Consider the following 23,450-nt stretch of genomic DNA (forward strand, 5'->3'; position numbering starts at 1 on the left):
TGCACATGAATTATTAAACAGTGAGTTTAACAGAGCACAAGTGACTACATAACGCATCCATATATATAAAACACAGACAGAGCAGGAAAGAGAGAAACAGAGTCTGTGTTTCTCTTTTATTCTCAGTTTATTCTCAGTTTTAGTCTTACGCTCAGCAGACAGACACATAAGATGTTGTGGGGAGAGGTATCACCACCACCTCCATATTGAATACAAGCTGTGACCTAATTACTGCTCTGCATGGCCTCATTTTATCACATTACTGCATCACTTTCTGTTAACATTAATACACACCATATTGTTCCAGTTATACAACACAGGAAGGAAAGAGATAAGAAAACACAGAGAGAAAGAAACAGATGGGATGCACATAGTGCTATGCAAAAGTCAGAGACCACCCTTTGTTTATGTGATTTCCAGTCAAAACAGCCAGTAAGTACAAGTTATTCGTTTTTCAGGAGATATTTCTAAAGAGATTTAATAAAAGTTATTCTACTTGCATAAGGAAGGGGAAAGTCAAAGGAAAAAATTGAAAAACTATTTCCAAAATTGGAGTTCAAAAAATGGTTAAAAGCTACAGAGAAAATGGGACTCCTATCCAGCATGCAAGACATGGTAGACCACCAAAACTGTCCCCATCAGATAAACTGTACTTAAAGCTTGCATCTTTGAGATAGAGGAGAAAATCAAGCTTCACTCTTACTTCAGATCTGAAAAAAAATCCACAGGTGTTTCTGTCCATCCTTTCACTAAGAAAAAGAACTGGACAAAAAGAGATGAACATTTGCAAATCAAACAGGGAAGGTGCTGGTGTTCTCAGAACAATGGACTGACCACCCCAACATTATTGAATATGTTTGGGATTATTTTGATTGTGGTGAAGCAGAAAATGTTAACCAACCTCCAAGACTGAACTTTGGAGGTGTGGAAAAATATCCCTGCAGATTTCGTTGAAAAACTGAAAGCAAGTCTTCTGAAAAGCAAGGAAACTACAATAAAAGCAAAGGTAGACAGATTAAATACTGACAAATGAATAACTTGTATTTAATAGCCAGGAAAATAAAAAAATTAAGGACAGTCTCTATAATTGACCTCCTTGTCAAACTTCAGTAGTAGAAAATCAAGTTAGAAGTGAGAAAGAATAATTAACTTGTGTATGTGTTGTGTGATTGTTTTTGTACACATACACAGCACACAATGTCGACCACCACTGGGCCGTCAATGTGTTGTCCTGACTGTGGAGAGGCGTGTGGTTTCGGAGACCTGCAGATAAGCCACACCTGCAAGAAGATCTGCGTGACCCCCAGGCGGAAGTCAGAGGGAGCTGTGGTGGCTCTTTCGGCCCAGCAGCAGTGCTCTTCTTTGGGGAGCAGTCCAATCAGCCACCCCTTACGTCTGGAGCTTCTGGATGCCCTGAGCTTGGCCTCTTCAGCCGCGGTTCCTCTGGGTCAGCTCCTCGTTCGCAGACATGCTCCCTCCCTCTCCCCGCTGATGGCCATGGCGGTGTCCACTGAGGCGCACTCGGAGCAGGTGGTGGCCCAGCTGAGCGTACCCTGGCTGGGCAGGCTGGCGGTGGAGGCCCGGCTGCAGCAACTGGCTCTGGAGGTCCAGCAGAGGGTGTCCACCCGACTGGGAGCGCTGCAGGAGGAGGTGAAGAGGAGGAGCGCGGAGGTGCGCAGGGCAAGGAGGGAGAGCGAGAGAATGGAGAGAGAGAAGCGGGACGCAGAGGAGAGGGCGGTCGAGCTGGCCCGGCAGGTGGACGTTTCTGTGGAGATGCTGGCCAGCCTGAGGCAGGAGCTGATGGAGAGGGAGGAGGAGCTCAATCTCAAACATCAGTAAGTTTGTATGTTTACAAACAATTTTCCTACAAAGAATCTAATTCCAAGAGAAGTATGGTGGTGGATGTTTTTGCAAAGCCATGCAAATCCTGTAAGGATACATGGCATCATGGAAATCATCAAATAGCAGGAGATTTTAGATGAAAAGTTGGTATTTTATCAATGAGAACATTTAATGCTCAAAAAGTTTTTTTGGCCATAATATATTCAGCATTACATATAGTTAAACGATCTGTTTGCTGGTTTGCATCATGTTTTCAACATGTCACTGTTGGAATGAAACCTTGAATCTGCAAAAAAGCAACTTTACAGAAGAAGGAAAAACAATTTCACCTTTTATTGAAAGTTAACATAAGAATTTATTGAAAGTCATTTTGGACTATTTCTACTGGTCCATTTGTCATGAAATTTTGACACGGTCTAAATGGCAACTGGCCTATTTAAAATTGCAAAAGAAAATAAAAACTGACAAAAATGGAGATACAAGGTTTTGCTCCATCAGTAACTATTAGATTGCAGTACGAGAATAGTCTGTATGTGGGGGAGAACTTTTTATAAGCTTCTGCTCGAGGTAGAAGGCCAGACCTGCCTAGATGGACCGAGATAGGACTGAGGAACAGGGCGATATGGAATTGGAAGGATATGAAAACTTGGTCAGGGGAGACTGAAGGTGGAGAAAGAAATGTATAGGGTGTTACACTGGAAAGAGCAGGAGCTTCAGGCATGGTCCTCCTCTCAAACTTTAGTTATTCCATAACTCCATATAATGGGAAAATTCTGGGTCTGCATGAGTCGGCCAATAATTACATTTCACAGAAAAATAAGGTCATGATGCGTTGGTGCAGATGTACTGCCAAATATTATATAAAATAGAAATTCAATTTTTTTATAATGATTTTGTTATTTTTATTGTGTTGACATGTTGGTGCAGATGTAGTCAGTTTAAGCTCATACTGATGAACTGTTATTGCTCATTTTTATCAAGGACCCCAGTCATTCTGGACGGTGTTGACAATTTCAACATGCATCCATCCATTATTTCATTTACTTGACTGTGCTCTACGCATGTGTCTGAGAATGTGGGTAGACTTCTGCTTTCTGTTGCCTGCACTTTGTACAACCATACAGCCCTGGAATTAGTCTCTTGTTGCCATGGCAGCATTCACTGGAGCCCCATTCCATGGGCGTCTGCCTCACTGCTGCATTAGATATGCAATTTGACAGGGCAGCAGGACAGGACCCCAGGGGGCTGTGTGGCATGACTTGACAAACTCGCACACTCCCTGCATGCAGGTCATCCAGTTCATAGTGTCTGATCTATTTAAGGAAGTAGGTTAGCAATGTCTCAGCAACACCTGCCTATACACTCAACATCGCCTTCGTTAGAAACATCTAGAAACATCTACCTACACGTCCACTCACTGAGCACATTAGTTTAAACACCTACCTCATATGTCCACTCACTGACCATGTTAGCTGAAACATCTATTCATACGTCCAGTCATTGACATTGTTAGTAGAAACACTTACCTAAGACAGACACTCCCTTAACACGTTAGTAGAAACACCAACCTCATACGTGCACTCACTGCCCACCTTAATAGAAACAACTACTCATATGTCCACTTACTGACCATGTAAGTTGAAACACCTACTCACATATGTCCACTCACAAACCTTGCCAATAGAAATAACAACCTTATACGTCTGCTCACTGACCACTTGAAAAGCTACACCAAAACTATTGCTCCTCTATATAGGTGTACAATTAGAGAGCCCACTGTGCACGATTTATCAGCCTGCCTCTAAATTTCTTCATTGGTCAGTTTCTGACCGCTGAATCATTGTTGACCAGATATTATTTGGGTGCTGGCCATTCTCAGTACAGCAGTGACACTGACACTGGTAGGGTGTGTTGCATTGGTACAAGTATATCAGGTGATGCGGAGTGTCACTGCTATGTAAAGAGTGGACCGCCACCCAAAAATGTCCAAAAGCCAAGAGTGGCTTTGTGGTCAGACTCAGACCAATGATGAAGGTCTGGATGACTAAAACAAACTGTCCATCAAATGATTGGCTACAGTCTCTAACTGCACACCGGCAAGGTGGAGCTACAATGCAGGTGTTTCTGATAAACTGGACAATTTCTTTCTTGTAGTATCAATAAAAATGATTCTCAGAGGCAACCGGACATTACTGACCACTCTTCATGCCTAGTCAAGGTTAATAGGACACTCCGGCCAAAATGAAATAACCATCAATACATCTATTGTAAACATGTTTTCTTGCATCCTATAGTGCTGATGCAGTAGTTAGTGAATGCAGAAGGAAGGCATATAGCTAACTGATTATTTTAGTGCTGTACTCAGTCTTCAAATCATCATTACAATTGGGAGACTGGATTACTCAAACAACAGAAATAGCACTTCAGTTAAGACCAACAACAAGTTAAAAGCTGACGTTAGCAATGTGGCTACCTCACTATCTTCTTTTCTCCGCTTAAAAACATAAAAAACATATTTGGCATCCACTTTGTGCTGAATAAAGATAGAATTGCTGTTTTCTTTATGATTTTGTTCAATGACTGAGGTAAGACATACTGATGTTAGCTTGGTTGTATTTATTAGCTCAGTGGTTAGGCTAGCAGTCCAGATTGGTTGACACCACAGGGATTCTCTCTGGTTGTATGATGTATTTGTATAATGCATGCTGGGTATTGTAGTGAGAGAAAATATAAAAATGATATAAAATTTTGAATTCTGTTAAATTTTGAATTCTGTTTAATTCAGAAGTTTAATGTCTCTAAAATCTCCCTTACAGACAAATATTACATGAAATGGTTACAAATATATTGCTAGATACCCGAGACTCTGTATTATGACAGTTTTGAGATACATTTATGCCTTAAAACATATTTTTTATATATTTTTAATTTACATTCATGCTGGAGAGCTACATACAGGGCAAAACAGTTGCCAAAGAAAACCTATTTTTCTGGATTATCAACATGTCATATAAAAACTATAAATAGAAGATACGTGTAGATTCACTGGTTGTTTTGGATAGTAAATAAAAAGGCTGTATTTGTGCTGTAGACATTGTGACACCTGGTTCTCATCATCACTATTATAAAGAAATTATAGTCAGTGAATTTCTCTACAATTGACCATTTCACATCAAACCACCATGATTTTGTTTACATCACCACGATTGAATTGCAGCAATTTTGAAAAATTCCCTCTTAAGAAGACAGATACAAACAATAAACACCAGGTCAGGCAACTAGACCTCGCTGATTTGTGTATGTGTGTGTGTATGTGTGTGTGTGTATGTGTGTGTGTGTATGTATCAGGGAGGTCTGTGAACTGGACAGGTTTGTGCGAGAGACTGCTTTCAGGGAAGCGAGCGCTAAGATCCGCCTGCAGAGCTTCATTGAGGATCTCCTGGAGCGAGCAGAGAGAGCAGAGAAACAGCTGCAGAACCTACACAGTCTCTCACACACACCCACTGACATGGCATCGCTCCACGGACCGCTAGCTCCCAGAGGAGCACCATATCAGGTACAGTTCAAATCCATTTCCAGTGTAGCACTGTGAACTGGAGTTGTGATATCACTCTTAAAAGTATGATTGGTATTAGCAGAATGGTGACACTATCACCAAAAACTGCAGGTCAACTCCTGAAGTACCAAAGCATAAGTGTGCGAAATTGGGCTTTTCACAGTGCCTCGTTAGCTTGTATTTCACATTAGAAAATACAATGTTCCTAGTGGTTGTTTACAGTTACTTGATCTCATAAACCATTTAAAGATATGGACGGATGAGAAATTAAAGGAAAATGCTGAAAAATGCAGATGCTTCCAGACACATTTACTGCATGAAACAATTAAGCAGTTGCTCTGTGGCATATATAAAGATGATGAGCAGGCCCAGTTGAGAAAATGTGACTGAAAGAGAGTTCATGATTGGGATATGCATGGCAGGAGCTTCAGTCAGAAAGACTGCTCAGTGGACTGGCTAGTGTTTCAGTAGGAACAGTGACTAAAGTGACATTTGACATCTATGAGAAAAACATCAGTAAATATGGTCAGAAATGTCAGAAGCGCATATTCAGTGAGAATGATGCTCATAAATCAGTGTGATATGAAACAAAAAACGAAGAGCAACTGCTCCTCAGGTCATCCGTGCAGGACAGAATAAGACTGTCAGCAAGAACAGTCTGTCCACAACTACATAGAGAGAAATATTATAATAGTAGTATATTATAATAAACAACCCATTGTAAAGACAAGTGCACGTTTTAGAGTTCAGTGGTTTAAAAATCATAGACACTGGTCCACAGAGATGTGGGTAACAGTGATCTAGTCAGATGAGTCACCCTTCACCACATTCTCTACAAGTGGGCAAGTGCATGTGCAGTGAACACCAAGAGAACGGTGGGCTCGAATGCCTGATACTTACAATGAAGCTGTCCAGTGGATCTGTTATTCTGTGGGTAGAAGTTCAGTTCTAGAAGTTTGTAGAATCTACACCAAGGAACACTGAGGCTGTTCTGTTGGCTGGCAGTGGGCCACCTTTTTAAGACACATGGAGGTAGTTACCTCATTATCTAAGTAACGTACGTCAATTTGGCTTCATGTCTCTGTCATCCTCTAAAAGAGTAAAAAACTTATCTCTGGCACCAATTTTGTGCTGAATAAAGATAAAATCGCTGTTTTCTTTATGATTTTGTTCACTGATTGAGGTAAGACTTACACTAATGCTAGCTTGTTGTATTTTTTCGCTAATAGATCTGTGGTTAGGCTAGCAATCCAGATTGGTTGACACCACAGGCGATCTCAGTAGTTGTATGATGTATTTGTGTAATGCATGCTGGGTATTGTAATGAGAGAAAATTGATGAATAAAAACATAAAAGTTATATTAAATTGTCCTTTAAATTTTGTGACTAACGTTGTCCTTTCTATCTAAAGCCCCTGCATGAACAGAATAGTCAGACTCATTTGTTGCTCTAAAAGAGTGCTGACTCCACTAAACCACAATTCTAGAACCCAACTCTGCTTGAGTCCTGCAAGCATGTAAATATCCTGGAATGACAAAATGCAGTTCTTACTTTTCTTGGTCAACAGGTTCTAAAATCTGCGTTTGAAGCCGTTGTAAAATACTGGACATACACACACCTATGATTGCCTCACAGCAAGTGAATTCTGTACTGCTGCTCACATGGACCACCGAGTAAACAGTAAACACTATTTATTCAGTATGCAAATGTATACACTTGGTTGAATCCCACATGGCTGTTTGTTAGACATGTTATGCACTGTGTGGGTGCAGGAGCCAGCATTTTAATTCCTATGTAGTGCACATTTAATTCCTATGTAGGGAGACATTTGGGGTTGGAGTCTCAGCATTAGAAATAGGACATACAGCGGTGGCAGCTTAGTGCTAAATAAGACTGGAAAATGCCTAGAGAAACTAATGGAAATTGAATAGAAATAGTTTTGCGAGCGAAAACTACTTAACCCCTTAAATGGCCAGAGCCCACCGAAGGGCCCAAAGTTTTATTACACACTTGTCTGAAGCCTTCAATTTGTCTTTCAATTGATGGCTCTTTAACAAAATAAATGTCAATGAATTATGTGAATATGAAGAGCCTTTTTAAAGTTTGAAGAACCTCTACACAATGTTATGGTTCTATGCCAATTAATGAGTTTTCCTAGAACCATACATCCAAGCCAAGAACTGTATTTTAGATGCACAGCATCTCATGGAACTGGCTAACTCATTTACTCACTCACTCACGATTAGCAGGCTGGAAAGTCTCCACAAGGGGGCGCCATTGGCAGTCAAATGGCTTTTAATGCTTCTTGAGGGCAGTACTTTGCATCAGTGACACCATGTGTCTTTGTTAAGAGTGCAATTCCTTTCAGGATTCCTCTCATTTAATCCTATCTTCATTCCCTCTCCTCAACCAGAGGAGCTACAGCGTATCAGGGATGTCCAGGTGCTGTTACTCGCAGTATGATCGCAGGGGCAGTCCACTTGCCAGGTAACTTCAGCATGTACTTCATAAAGATTATGCATGTCTTCTTCTGTAACAGAAGTAGGTCAAAGTCTATTTTCACATACAAGCCTTAGATAAGACGCATCTTAGATAAAACATTCAAGCATCCTAAAATTTTAGAATATTTGTCAAATATTAATGACTCCTCATTTGCTTTTATTTTAGATGCAGGGGCGCTGTTTTATTTATAAATCATTTCATTTATAAATTATTTTATTTATAAATTGGCAGTCCAATCAGCAGATAGTTCAAATATCTATTTCATATAGAACATGTATTTTTTATGTAGAACATGCAAGTTTTTTAAATGAGTGGGCCAAATCAAGCTCTTTGAAAAGTTCTTACGTTTTTAAAAGTCATGCATTAAACATGCATCCTAAAATATTAGAACATTTTTGAAACATTAAAGGCCTCCAGTTTGCTTTAATTATAGATACAGGGGTGTCACTCTTTTTTACAACAATTTTGTTTATAACTTAGTCACTTGTATCTATTCTGGCATTGTGCATCTCCTGGGCAGGTACAGTGGCAGCAGGATGCGGACCCTGTCCGTCGGGTCTGGGGGGTGTGAAGTGGACTGGGAGGGGGCACCGACCGCTCTGGAGGCACAGTATTACCATGTGCTGTGTGCGGGTCTCCAGGGTCCACAGAGGGCCCCTCCGTCTCCCTGCTGGACCCCCCACACACAGCCCGGAACTGAGGGCGACTCAGACAGCTGGTCCATCTACACTGCTGAATCACAGGAGGATCTACACCCACGCAGGCGCTACAGAACATACAGCAAGACAGGTAACACAAAGGCATGTTTGCTTCAGCTCTGAAATAAGAAATAAAGCACAGGTCCTCACAAGAAGAAATGAAGACAGAGACCAGTGGCTTACATTCAGGCAGATAAAGAATAAATGTACTTTCTACATCAGGAAAGCCAAAGAATTTCCCCTTCAGTTATATTTAAATTCAGCTTCGAACTCCTTCAGATTCTGGAAGACAATTAATTTGCTCAAAAACAAATCAGTGCCATTTCAACCTATATGTTAATTAATGATCAATAGATTTCTGATCAGAGAGATCATTTAATACTCACTTTACAGCTACTGGACATTTATTTGATAATACTAATATGGACTCACCTCTCAATGATGATGTTCACCCTCTCTCTTCTCACATAGTAGCTAAAGCCCTTGATACCATCAACAACCCAATTATTTTAGAACATACTGCCTATGATCAACTTAAGACATTTCTCCAAATTCAGTCTTGTCAGACTAACAATCTGTTTTTAGAGAAAAGCATAGCACAATCTCTGCTGCTACTCTCATCTTAGATGATCTTTTCAGTGCCATAGATAGAAACAAACGTTGTGCAGTTGTTTTCACTGATCTCTCTAAAACCTTTGATACAGTTGATCATTCCCTACTTTTTAAAAGTCTATAAAGTATTGGTGTGACCACAGAGCTACCTACTGAATTAGACATTATCTCTCTGATAGACAGCAATGTGCAGGCGGCCCTGGGACAAAGTCAGTCACAGCTACTATCGGTAACTAAGAGGTCCCTCAAGGTTCAATCCTCAGACCAGTATTATTTAATATCCATGACATTGCTACCTCCATTGTCAACTGCAAAGTACATTTATTTACGATGACACAATTTTGTACTGCTCATCTGATTATATTGGTGCTGCAGTGGAAAAACTGCAGCATTGTTTTAATACCTTACAATCTGATTTTTACAATCATAAACTAATATTAAATATTGAGAAAACTAAAGTTATGCTGTTTTCCAGAGCCTCTCACATTGATTTGAACACTTTTAAAATCCTAACCCTGAAGAAATCTGTCACTGAAAGAGTTGGCATATGGCTGAATGACATATGCGCTTTTAAATATCATATTAACAAGCTTACATGTAAACTAAGGCAAAAACTTGGCTTCTGACCACGAGGAAAAGATAGAAACAGCACTGTTGTCCGTTCTGGATTATGGCATTGTGATATACAGATATGCATCTGTAACTACTCTCAAATCTGTAGACTCTGTAAACCACTCTGCTTTAAGATTCATTACTGGTGACCCCTCCAACACCCATCACTGTGTACTGTATGAAAAGGTTGGCTGGTCGTCTCTAGCTGAGTGTCGGGAGACACGCTGGCTTCTTTTATCTATAAAGATCTTACTGGCCATGTGCCGTACATCTCAGAAAGGTGGTATTCACTACAGGAAACTCTAAAGCTTCACTCGCTGGTGTCACATCAACATTTTAAACTTTTAGTCTCTAATCACCTCCACTCTGCAACAGTTTTATTGATTTTAGTTAATTTTACTTTTACTTTTCAGCTACTGCTGAGTTATTTTTTCATATTTTCTATTCTTCAATTACTTCATTCACTACGTTTTTTTATTCATTTTGTCCATATTTGGTCTGTAATTTATTGTTATTTTATTTTTGCAATTTTAATGGTTTATTCTGATTTGATTGATTTTTGTTTAGTATTGAATATTGAGAGTTTTTTTTAGTATTACTGTTATGATTATTATTACTTTTTTAGCATTTGCTTTGTTTTTACAATTTTTTTAAATCCCTGATTTCAGTATTAACTCGGCTACATTGTAAATGAGCACCACCCTCAATGTACTCCAAGTTTAAATAAAGTTTGATTGATAGATTGATAAATGTGTGTGTGTGTGTGTGTGTGTGTGTGTGTGTGTGTGTGTGTGTGTGTGTGTGAACATGAATGTGCACAAAACACAAACATGCCCACATCCACACACCATACTTACAAATATACGTCTATAGAAATGTACAGAATGTAACACATCTATAGAAATGAATCTAAAAAAGTAGCTTCTCTGGTTTTGGACAGAACACGCTGCCTTCCACTGCCCGACCTGTCGCCATGGCAACAGACCTGAGGACTCAATGATGTGTTCAGAGCGAATGAGAATGAGGGCGTGGCTTTTCTGTGTCTTCACTTACCTGGACACACGCTCCCTCCTCACCGCTGCACAGGTGTGTGTGTGAGTTTGTGCGGGGAATATGTATATGCACACTCGTTGTATAGGACATGAATATGAATATTACTATTACTATTATTATTATAACTCTTGCTGAAAAGTATAAGATGTATAATGTGTGTGTTACAGGTGTGTAGAGACTGGTGGAGTGTTGCTCGTCACCCTGCAGTGTGGACCAGAGTAACACTAGAGAACATTCGCATCTCATCAAAGGTATTACTGTTCTGACATATATAACACACATAGCACACACTCACATACACAACGTTACACAGTGGCTTGCACTTCAGTGAAATTAGAATAGAATTGAAATAGTATATTTTTATATTTTTCTACAAATCTGTAATCCAAAAAAGTCATGTAAAATGCCCCTGACCTTCGATCCCTCAGATGACACTGCATTAAAAACCAGCATGGTTCTGTGATGGATATCACCACATGGACTCGGGAAAACTTTGACAAACCACTGTCAATAATAATGAAGTTAAGACTATACTCTGTACTGTGGAAACCATATGCTCACAAACGCCGCCGACTTCTCTGGGTTTGAGCTCTTGCACAGTGGAAAAATGTATTGTGGTCTGATGAGTCAAACTTCCAGATTGTTTATGGAAATAATGCCCATTGTGTTTTCCAGGTAAAAGTTTAAATGGACAATCCAAATTGCTAGCAACGTAAAGTTTCAAAGCCAGGGTCTATTGTGGTATGAGTGTGTGTTAGTGCCCAAGCACCATTAACACCAAAGGCTTTATACACATTTTAGAGCAACATTTGCTGCCTTCATGACAATGTCTTTTGCAGCGACATCCATGCTCATTGCAGCATGAGAACATTCAAACATTCTGCACGTGTTGCAACAGCATGGCTGTGTAATCAGAGCATGCGGGTGCCAGACTGGCCTGCTTGCAATCTACAACTCCCAGTCTCCCATTGAAAATGTGTGGCACATTATGAACTGCAAAATACGACAACTAAAGCCATGTATGGTTGCACAGTTGCAGAGTTGTACAACAGAAAAATGGCAAAAAAAATTCACTATCATTTGACTTCTTTATTCCCCAAATGATTTTTAAGTGTTGTTAACAGGAAAGCTGATGTACCACAGTGGTAAACATGTTTCCATCCCAACTTTTTTGGAACGTGTTGCAGGCATCAAATTTGGAATAAGCATGAAGTTAGGTCCAACACCAAATATCGTGCCAGTTTTATAAAACTGCATAGCCACACATTTTCTTAATTTAAATATCACTGTAACACAGTATAACATGACAAAATCCTTCCAAAAGTAACACATGAACCCACTCTGACAGTTAGAAGCCACTGTGGATTAAATTATATTTTCAAGTATGTTTGGTCCCACATGCAAGTAATCAACAACATTAGGCATGTTAACACACTCAGCTGATTAAAAAATATATTTAAAAGGCACTTTTTGATCTGTTTGGACTGAGCACCATGGCAAACACTCTAACAGTGGAGGAAGAAGACTCACTTGAGCGGGATTTCAGGTTGGCAGATTTAACTGGCACTGTATTAAAACTGACCTTTTCTTCCTGCGCCACATTCTATGTTTTGCGAATCCCCCTGATGTGTAAATGAAATTTCTGAATATCAAGAATTACCAGTAATGCCACACATTATTCGTGGCAAAATGCTGTTTCTGCTGAGTTCTATGAATGTGGTCCATCATATTTTGTGCTGTTCAATGGAATTCAGGTCAAACAGAATTTACTAATCACTGCTTTCTGTTAGCATTAGCATTTCACATATTGTCCCAGTTTTTCTGGAATTGGCGTTTGTACCATTATTATGCAAAATTCTATAAAGTGTGCAATTCCGCCATGGTTTTATATTCTGCATATTGTGTTAATGAAATATTATGTCTCTGTGTGTTTGGGGGTGTGTGTGTAGTTTATGGTGACGCTGTCTCAGTGGTGCAGTCAGACACAGTCGCTCATTCTGCACAACCTCAAACCTCGCTCACGCAACCGGAAAGAGAGTAAAGAAGAGTATCAGAAGAGCACAAGGTACAAACACACGTACACACATGGAGACACACATTTTCTCTTTCGGACTCACAGTCTCCTGCTGACTGCCTAAAGAGCATTAGAGTGTGTTCAGTGTGTTCCAAGTGTATGCTGCATTATGAGCTGGTCTAGTGTACCTCACAGCAAATGTTCAGCTATCACATTGAACCTAGAAGACTTAAATCACAAAAACATAAATCACACCACTTACACACACCTACATATACACCAGTTTGATCTTCTCATTGTACAATCACTTTATTTGAAGTTTTTTTTTTTATTTTACTGTCTACAGGGGCTGTCTGGAGGTGGGTCTAGAGGCAGTGCTAAAATCAGCAGGACGGAGCCTAATGTCTTTGACCATCTCGCATTGCCCCAACATTCTGACAGACAGATCACTGTGGCTCGTCAGCTGCCACTGCAGAGCGCTGCGTACACTTACATACAGGTGAGTGTGAAATTTAACAATATTTTATCTTTATCATGATAACACACCCCTTTCTGAGCATGTCATCAAAATATAAAAAATCAATGAATCCTATTTGATTGGATTTAGTTCAGTGCAGCTTGTGATACATTAAACAATAATGATTGTACTAAAATCTACGAGTACATTGTACTTTAAAATCTATGAGTACAGTGATGAAAATCTCCAGCTTTTGGTGTATTGTGTCTGTGTGTCAAAATATCAAGATACATATCACATATCTTAACATTTCCTCAAGTATCGTAATGTTGTGTTTTTGCCATGTCGCTCAAACTTACGTCACAGCACATACAGCTGAAGGTTTACACACACAAAAGCACAAATATTAAACAGACACAGAGAACAGCAGACAGACTAACTATAATTATGCTTATATGAATGATGTTTATATGAATTTAGGAGCTCATCAGACCCCGTCGGACAGGAGGTGATCTGGGCTTTAGGAGCGGGATGCAGAGACATTACCAACTTACACATAGCGCCTCTACAGCCATGGTGAGCCTTCATCAAAGCATCATCATAGTTATCAACATCATGAACATCTATATCATCATCATCATCATCATCATCACCACGATCATCACCATCACCCACTTACACATAGCACCTCAACAGCCATGATGAGCCTTCATCAAAACATCGTCATTATCAACATCATCAACATCATCATCATCATCAACATCTATATCAACATCATCATCATCATCATCATCATCATTACGAGCCTATGCACAGCACCACTGGAGACAAGATGAGTCTTCATCCTCACCATCACCATCATCATCATCAATCATCTTCATCACCAGCTTACACATAGCACCACCGCAGCCAAGATGAGCCTTCATCATCACCATCATCATCATCTTCTTCATCACTAACTTACATATAGCACCTCTACAGCCCTGGTGAGCCTTCATCATCATTGTCATCATCATCATCACCAATATCATTTTCATCATTTTCATCACCAGTTTACACACAGCACCACTGCAATTATGGTGAGACTTCATCATCATCATCACCACCAGCCTACACATAGAACCACTATAGCCAAGATTAGCCTTCACTATCATCATCATCATCATCATCATCATCATCATCACCACCAGCCTACACATAGCACCACTTAGCCAAGATTAGCCTTCACTATCATCATCATCATCATCATCATCATCATCATCATCACCACCAGCCTACACATAGCACAACTATAGCCAAGATTAGCCTTCACTATCATCATCATCATCATCATCATCACCACCAGACTACACATAGCACCACTATAGCCAAGATTAGCCTTCACTATCATCATCATCATCATCATCATCATCATCATCATCATCACCACCAGCCTACACATAGCACCACTTAGCCAAGATTAGCCTTCACTATCATCATCATCATCATCATCATCACCACCAGCCTACACATAGCACCACTATAGCCAAGACTAGCCTTCACTATCATCATCATCATCATCATCATCATCACCAGACTACACATAGCACCACTATAGCCAAGATTAGCCTTCACTATCATCATCATCATCATCATCATCATCATCATCACCACCAGCCTACACATAGCACCGCTCTAGCCAAGATTAGTCTTCACTATCATCATCATCATCATCATCATCATCATCATCATCATCACCACCAGCCTACATATAGCACCACTATAGCCAAGATTAGTCTTTATCATCAACATCATTATTACCATCATCGTGATTTTCATTTTCAACACCAGCTTACGCATAACACTACCACAGCTACAGTGAGCCTTCATCATCATCATCATCATCAACCTTATCATCACAATCATCATCATCATCATTATCATCATCATCATCGTCATCATCTCTATCATTATCATCATCATTATCAGCCTAAAAGTCAGGTAATGAAAAGCACATAAGCTTACAAGTACATTAAAGTGCTTTAATTTGTTTCCATCATTCCAAATGCTTACTGTTCATATCATTTAATGACTCCAATCCTCAGTCAACAGCCCACTCGCTTCAGTAATCGCTGCTTGCAGACAATCGGTCGGTGTTGGCCTAACCTGCGCCAGGTGGGTGTGGGTGGGGCTGGCTGTGGCATTCAGGGATTGGCCTCTTTAGGTGAGTCACAGGCATGGTTACATCTTTCAGCTGAATCTTCATTGAAAACTCTGTTAAAGTGTTGAAAACCATCACCATCATTCTTCATTCCTCTTTCTGTCTTTTTTCCCTCTCTCCACAGTGAGGAACTGTGCAGGTGTGTGTGTGCTGGAGTTGGACCACATGAGCGAGATCAGCCAGGAGGGGGCAGCAGAGCTGTGCAGAGAGGGACTGCAGCAGCTACAGACACTGATCTTCAACTCCACACCTGTCACTGCTAAAGCCATACTGCACTTTAACAGTGAGTTCTACACACACAAGAGCCACTACTATTCTGACCCAAATCATGTGGTTAAGTAATCTCTAATAGACTTGCTCATGTGGTTTCTGACACTGAATGGAATACTATCACGTATAAAACTAGACAAAAATTACTTACATAGCTAAAACATTTGTAGTAGTAGTCATCTTGAAGCCTGAATTTTGTCTATATGTCCATCTTTTTAGATAATAGTATGTCACACAGTGCCAGAAACCACATATGCAAGTTTTTATGAGATTGCTAACCATCAAAATGTGGTTCTCGGTGAGTGTATGATGATTTCGGCAAACAGTTTGCATGATGTTAAGTGGTAGGCATAAGCTTGGCTAGCCTCAGACAGGACTGTGCTTACATATAAATGGTAGTGGTGAACTGTGACTATAAAGGTTAAGCCTTAAGTTTGAGGCATAAATGTCAATACTCGGTCAAAACATGAGGAAAAAACACAATAATGCTAATTTCTTCTAGCGTCCATATTGAATTCTAGTAGTTTGTTATCAATTTGTGAGTGGTTGATTCCTTTGTTGATTCCTTTGTTTCTTAATTATGCTGATGGTTATTCTTACATGTTAGGCCTTCTCTCCAGCTCTTGAAATCCTACCAAATAGAGTGCTCGCTTAGCTATATCTACCTATAAATGGACCAAAAAAAAATCTGATTGGCCAATTTTCTGCTCAGACAGATATGTATTTTTTAGTTTTCACAAAACACCAGGCCTACTCTGAAGGCCTAGAAGGCCCTGAGGGTTATCCTCCGGTAAATGGAGGGTGTGGCATTACACATTAATCTGGCCTCAGACTGGCTATCCATATGTCTGTGTGAATGCACTTCCCAACAGGAAACTTTATTAGATTGACGGGAAACGCATAATTGCAAGCAGTTCACCAGCAGTTTTACAGTTTTGTAAAGTTCATGGTATGACATCTTTAAAAGTTATTGACATTTTTTGAAGCATTTATTAGCTTTTAAGTGAGATATCCTCTCGAATTTGCTGATGCATTTTTTCCCAAAAAATTGTTTTAGTTGCAGCCCAGTTTTGAAAACCTCACATCTGCTTCAACACATAATACTTAAATTACGGTCTGTGATGGTTATTTTGCATGTCAGTCAAATACACCTCCTTTCAAAGTAGGCTTCTCTTGGTTACGCAACAAAATGCACCAGACTCTCTGACTCTGTGAAGTTTGGCTTGTGGGACTACATCTTGGTTGACCTACAATATTTAAGGGGAGAATAAAATGGACCATTTTACTTTCTCTCCCCAGGTGTTTGTGTAAAGCTGAAGAATATTGTGGTGCAGATGAGTATTGCAGATTATTTTGAGGACGCTGAGAGTGAAGATGCAAAGAGGTTGTTTGATGAGATTGTCAACAACTTGCAGGTAAATCATCCATTTAAGTTTTGTCTTCAGTGTTTGGATTTATATTCAGTGTTTAATGTGGGTCTTGTTATGTGTAACATAGCCAATGAAACTAGTGATCATGACAGGGGCCTTAAGGCTATATGGACCACTGAATGTTGGTGTGTTGTTCTTCTGCAACTAACAGTTTATTGTATATTTGACTCATAATTATGCTTTATCTTAGTTTCCTCTGTTACACCACCCTCATTAGTAGTTCCATCTGTGCAACAACCTGTTTCTTTTTTTATGGTGCAGTGAGACAATAGAAGACATATCAGAGACAGTTTTAAGCGAGCCGGGCCACTTCCTATTTGCCATATTATAAACATAACAAAAACGACAAACACTACAGTGTACCCTTGAATGAGTCCTCAGTGATTGGGAGTGAATGGAGCTAAACAAAGCTAAAATGAAATGTGTTTCTAGCTATTTGTGCGGGAATGTCCTTTAATTTTGGAAGGCAGAAAGATGTATTCCATTAAAAAATCAAAGGAAACTTACCTGTATCTTTCTGTTTTCTACAGCAAAAATAAGTTTTGGGCAGTAGAATGCTAGCATTACTGCTACTGAGTGCTGATTGTGCTTGCTAATGTCATTTAAGTAAGTGAGGCACTGTTAGAAAGTTGGGTAGTTTAAAAGTGCTTAAAATATGGCAGCAGTGTTGAGATATTTGATGTTGTTCTGTGAGTTCATTTATCTGCACAAAAATGATTTTCAATAAGCATTTACAAATTAGGATTTTGCACAAAAGCTTCATAGGAGCCCATTCATTTAGGATTTGCCCTGGAGCCCCCTCTAGTGTCTAACAAAGACATTACTGAATTGCATTTCTCCTCACTAGAATTTCCCTGTCCATATCACCCCTTATACATCTTGTAGTATGTTATGATCTGTTGCGATGACCAAATATTAGACATGAACTTTTTTTTTTCGAAATCAATGACACTGGCCACTAATCGACTTTGCTGACTAATCATTTCAAAGATTCTGTGTCGTGCATTAATGTATGAATAGACTGATGGATTAATTCCATTTTTCTTTCTTGAATCAGGTTCTGCGGAAGAGACCTGGCCTGTCCGACATCCTTCAGATTAAGGTGGACAGACCGTGATGTCATCAGCTAGAACATTTTAAGAACAGAACCTTTCTGTTCATCACTGTGAGATTCTACCTGACCAAATACACACACACACACACACACACACACACACACACACACATACACACACACACACTTTGCACAGTGTTACACAACACCAAACTAATTATAACAATAAGAAAAATTCTCAGGTCTGACTTTTATTGTAACATTTCAAGTATGAAACATATTCCTTGAAAATACTCATGTATATACATACACTTACCACCTAACCTTACCTTTTATTTTCCCACTCCTTTTGTTACTGTATACACATACAAAAATTGGTGGTAACACTTTAGTTGAAGGCTACCTTCATAGAAACATAGCACAGGCATAAGCACTGAATGACATATCTAAAAGGCAGTTTTGAGAATTAATGAATAGCTTATGCCAGTCAGGATGACATTAGATTTTTTGAAGTAAATGACATAGTATTGACATAAGAGGAGAAGTGATGGACAGCTATTCCATTTATTACACTGTTATGAAACTTTATTCCCACATAAAGGGACTTACACGTAGAGTCTAATTACTATTATTCTAATAATCAGCACCATTTTAGTTTAGCTGTTCTCTCATTATTTTCCAAGTGACTTTAATTTTCACTGGTTTTAGGGATAAGCTACAGCGACCAGACAAACTTCAATATGGCCATAGCAGAGTGAACTAAAACTACAACAGCAAATGGAGAAATTCCAGCCAACTTTGATTAGTTTCATTAATTATGAACAAAGTGCTTATAAACTAGTGGAAGAATCAAGAGACAAGGAAGATAATGTGATCATTTTGCACTACTGTCATCTCATAATATTATTAGCAGATTACATAGTGATTGTGTCAGTATTACGTGAAACAATAATGGAATTGAATTGAATTCCAAACACAAGAAAAACACAAAATGAATTCAGGTAACCCTCATGCTATATCTGTCTTTTTGCCTGCCGTAGAGGAACAGCAGGTCAGGCTACGGCTGAATGGGCAGCACAAAGTTTGCTTAAAACCTACTAAGAAGCAGAAACGATCCCAGAATGTGTGTCCAAATATAACATTTTTGAAACATGGTGTAAAAAAAGCACTAATACATAATAAAATAATAATTCCTCTACATCCAATAAATCTTCTGTTAACTCATATCACTCTTGAATATTCTTATTGCCCTTATAAAACTATACAATGTCCTTTACTGCTTACAGTATCTTATGTCATTGTGCAGTTACTGGCATTGGGTGTTCATAAATATAAAGTATCACTTTATAAATAGGTTATTTAACTCTTCTTCTGTCCCTATGTAGGTAGCCTTCACATATAGTGTTACCAAACACACACACTTACACAGGAACAAAAGAAAACTCTGCTGCAACATTTGCCAGTGATTTTGGGACGTCCAAGTGGTTACCTGCAAAAACCAGGGCCTCTCAATAACAGTAAGCATGTCTTTATATAATGACCTTACTCAAACTGGACGGGTTAAAAATACTGTTTGAAGTACTATTCCTGTTGTGTTTGGTGTATGTTTGTGATTTTCATGTCATATCTTTTTGTTAATGGTCCAAAATTGAGAGCTGCTGGCTTGTTATGCACCAATTTTATATTGTAATCAGAGGCTGTAGATCCCCCATGTACACCGGCAAACATCCTTATCTAGCCTGAATAGATTACTTCCTTTGGTAAAGTAGCTTCCAAATCAGTTTAAGACATTCAATTTCCCTTATATTTAAGTAATAGTTAGGTAAAATCATATTTACACAGTTTTCTCCTCACTCTAAATGTAATTGATCAGCCAAGACATGTGTAGCGTCTGAAGTCTGCTTCCTTAGTTTTATACTGAGGCTAACAGGCTAATGTAGCTAACCAGTTATAAAAGCTTATAACAAAACTGCAAGACTAAGTCAGTACCCGGTTGTCACAAACTACATCAAAATGTTAAGTGATCTCAAATAGACTTTCTTATGCGGTTTCTGACACTGTATAGCAGACTGTTATCTATAAAAATAGACAAATGTAACGAGCATAACTAGCATAATAGTTGTAATTGTCTCAAAGCCTCATTTTGTGATCATTTGGAGGAGGGAAAATCATGTTAATTCGAATTTTTTTATCAAACTATTACTTTTAAATGTTTAAGTGCTTCCAAACAAACTACTGTTACTATCTAGTGTACAGTGAAATATAGCAATGCATTTGGAATGGATTATAGTACCACTGCAATAGTATGCATCTGACAGGATCTAGATAGTAGTTTTTCTTTTAGTGATTTCTTGTTTTCAGCATCTTCCAATGAGCACAACTCACTAGAAAAGAGAAAATGTGGTTTGAATATAACTGTAAAACCCAAAGATCATGTGATCTTTGTAATCTTTGCAATCTATGTAAGTGTCAAAATGTTGTTGAAGTGTCTTAAGTGCTTTGTTAATGTTGTAAAGCACAAATCATGAGACGAATTCATTGTTCAGTTCAAAATGCTTAAGATGTCTTGGGCCAAATGTACCTCAAATAAAATAACTTCACTTGTGATGTTTTTTTTCCAGGGTATTGTGGTGAAGCTGAGATAATTAACACTGTTAACTGTGCTGAATTTCTATGTGAATTATTCTAGATTAGTTGATCTTTGTTGGTAAGTGGGCAAAATCAATCATTTAAAATAAACAACCTGTATGCAAATATTCCTCAAAAATGTTTGGAAAAGTTGCTTACAATTTATCTAGAAAATATTTTAAATAAAATCAAAGAAAGTTGCATCTTTGAGGGAAAAAACACTTTCTTTTTATTGCCCCAAGTCTCCTGGAACACCATTGTGGTCTATGACCATCTCCTGGGGTATAAATATGAGGTTACATACATGTAAAATCCAATTATCATCCATCAATATGGGTAAGACCAAGGAGCTGTCAACTCATTTGAGTCAGAAGGTTGTGGATCTGCTCAGATTTGGAATCGGTTGAGAAAAATAGTAGTCAGTTGAAATTACCATTAGGCACAGGATGATTAAAAATGCATGAAAAGCACGGAACTGTTGATAATTTGCCAGGAAGAGGATGCATGAGCATACTGCCCCCACATACGGTGAGGAGGACGGTAAGAGAGACAAAAAGGAACCCAAAGATCACTGTTTCAGAACTGCACAGTTTAGTTGAATTTTGGGGTTTTCACATTTCAAAATCCACTGTCACATACCCCCTCCATTAGCAGGAGCTTTATGGAAGAGTTCCACAAAGAGGCTTTTTCAAAGAGCAAGCCACAAAATGCAGCACCTGAACTTTGTAAAATGTCACTGGAGATACGAATGGAATCACATTGTCTATGTGGTCAGATGAGACAAAATGTTTTGGTGCTGCACTCCGTTGTCAGGGGATCTGATGCCCAATGTCCAATATGGTGGTCTGGCTCTGATGAAAATCAATGGCATGATGAATTCCTCTACATACCAGGAGATTTTAGCCCAAACTGTGTCTGCCTCTGCCAAAAGGCTCAAACCTGGCTGTGGGAGGACCTTTCAGCAGGATAATGATCCCAATCTTGGGTTCAGATTTGAACCCAATTGAAAAGCTTTGGTGTGTGTTGGAGAGGGCATAAGTGAAGACCCAAGAACAGAGGTGCTCAATCCTGGTCCTGGAGATCTTCCACCCTGCAGACTTTAGCTTCAACCCAAATCTAGTACACCTGATCCAGGTAATTGAAGGCTTTCAGTGGCATATAAATATTAGTCGCAGGTGTTATTTATTAAAAACAAACATGAAAACATGAACTTGAAAGCTGTGGTTCTTAATAACCTGAAACTAATCGATACAGAGTGGAAATGAAGCTCTCTGCCTGACCAAACACATCCATTGCTCTACTGTACTCTCTGCTATTGATTCAAAATTGCTCAATATGTGAAATGTTCCTGAAACATCATGAGGGAGTTGCACAAATAACAATGTTACTAAGGGAAAAGTGTCTAAATGGAAATTATAACAAGTATTTCTGAGCTGGAGGCTAAGCTGCAGTGGCAGACCTACCACCAGAGCAGAGTGACTACAGTGTGTGGCCTGTACTGAAATAATGAAAGCCTGCTGAAGCAGGTGTCACACTCCGTAGTGAGAGATGTGTGTGCACGCTTTCACACTTCTCATGTGTTGTATACGAGGTGAGAGACTTATGAAAGCAGGAACCGGCTTGAGCTGGAAGGAAAATGAATAAGACTGAATAAAAGATACACTGTGGCATTCAGCCCTGATTAAATGCTGGGTTGGATCACCTGAGTTCAATAGAAGCTCAATCTTCAGCAGAGGCTTTGAAATACTCACTTTCAGCTCCTCTAATCCAATCCAAAAACCCAAATCCAGTCAACGTGGGCCAGAAAAAATGGGCCATCTGCCTCCAAGATAAAAATGATCTTTTATTTATTTATTACCCATTTTGTGTTCTTTATTTAGGTCAGACAAGTCTGAGTGACTTTCAACTCAGTTTTAAATAGCTTTTGTGTGTGTGTGCTTGTGGGTGGATAGAGACAGAGAGAGGGAGAGAGAGAGAGAGAGAGAGAGAGAGGAGAAAGATGTTAAAGCTTGAATTCAGAGTGAGGAATAGAGCGCCTCAAGCTGGTGCGGCACTGCAGCACTACAGTTTATCAGAGAACTTGTAAAGAGGACAATTATCACTCTATAATGACTTCCGGGCTTATCAAGTCCAAACAGAATGGGTTAATGTGGAGCATTTGGGCACAATAGTTTGTAAATGTATAAACATTTTTTAGAAATAGGAAGTGGCCAGACTACACATAAACCTGCTCTGAGTTTATCTACAGCACAGGAACAGTACACTGAGCTAATACCACTGGGTTTTAATGAATTGCTTAGCTATGTTTGTTATTGTTTCGTTTCTATCTGTAGTTCATCTATCGATGGATCTGTGTGTTTGTGTATTATTTATTTTGGCTGCATTTAATTCTTGAATTTAAATTAATTTCTTGTTTTACTCGTCATTATAATCACTCACACACACACACACACACACACACACACGGTGTGGTGTGGTGTGGTGATGGTCCGAAAGTTGTGGTTAACAGAGTCAGATGCAGT

The 23,450-nt window shown here is 39.1% G+C and overlaps 1 protein-coding gene across 1 annotated transcript; it reads left to right on the forward strand.

The window, feature by feature from the left end:
- Positions 1-1,197: 1,197 nt before the first annotated feature.
- si:ch73-290k24.5 (F-box only protein 41) lies at positions 1,198-18,785 on the forward strand. Its single transcript, XM_036591713.1, has 13 exons — positions 1,198-1,835; positions 5,191-5,398; positions 7,812-7,885; positions 8,421-8,689; positions 10,763-10,908; positions 11,043-11,126; positions 12,825-12,940; positions 13,236-13,388; positions 13,827-13,922; positions 15,431-15,549; positions 15,671-15,829; positions 17,116-17,231; positions 18,304-18,785. Exons 1-13 carry the CDS (start codon positions 1,198-1,200, stop codon positions 18,361-18,363), a joined length of 2,238 nt encoding a protein of 745 aa, XP_036447606.1. The 3' UTR covers positions 18,364-18,785.
- The last annotated feature ends 4,665 nt before the right edge of the window (positions 18,786-23,450 follow it).

Source organism: Colossoma macropomum, unplaced genomic scaffold, assembly GCF_904425465.1.
Source record: "Colossoma macropomum unplaced genomic scaffold, Colossoma_macropomum, whole genome shotgun sequence".
Taxonomy (NCBI): Eukaryota; Metazoa; Chordata; class Actinopteri; order Characiformes; family Serrasalmidae; genus Colossoma; species Colossoma macropomum.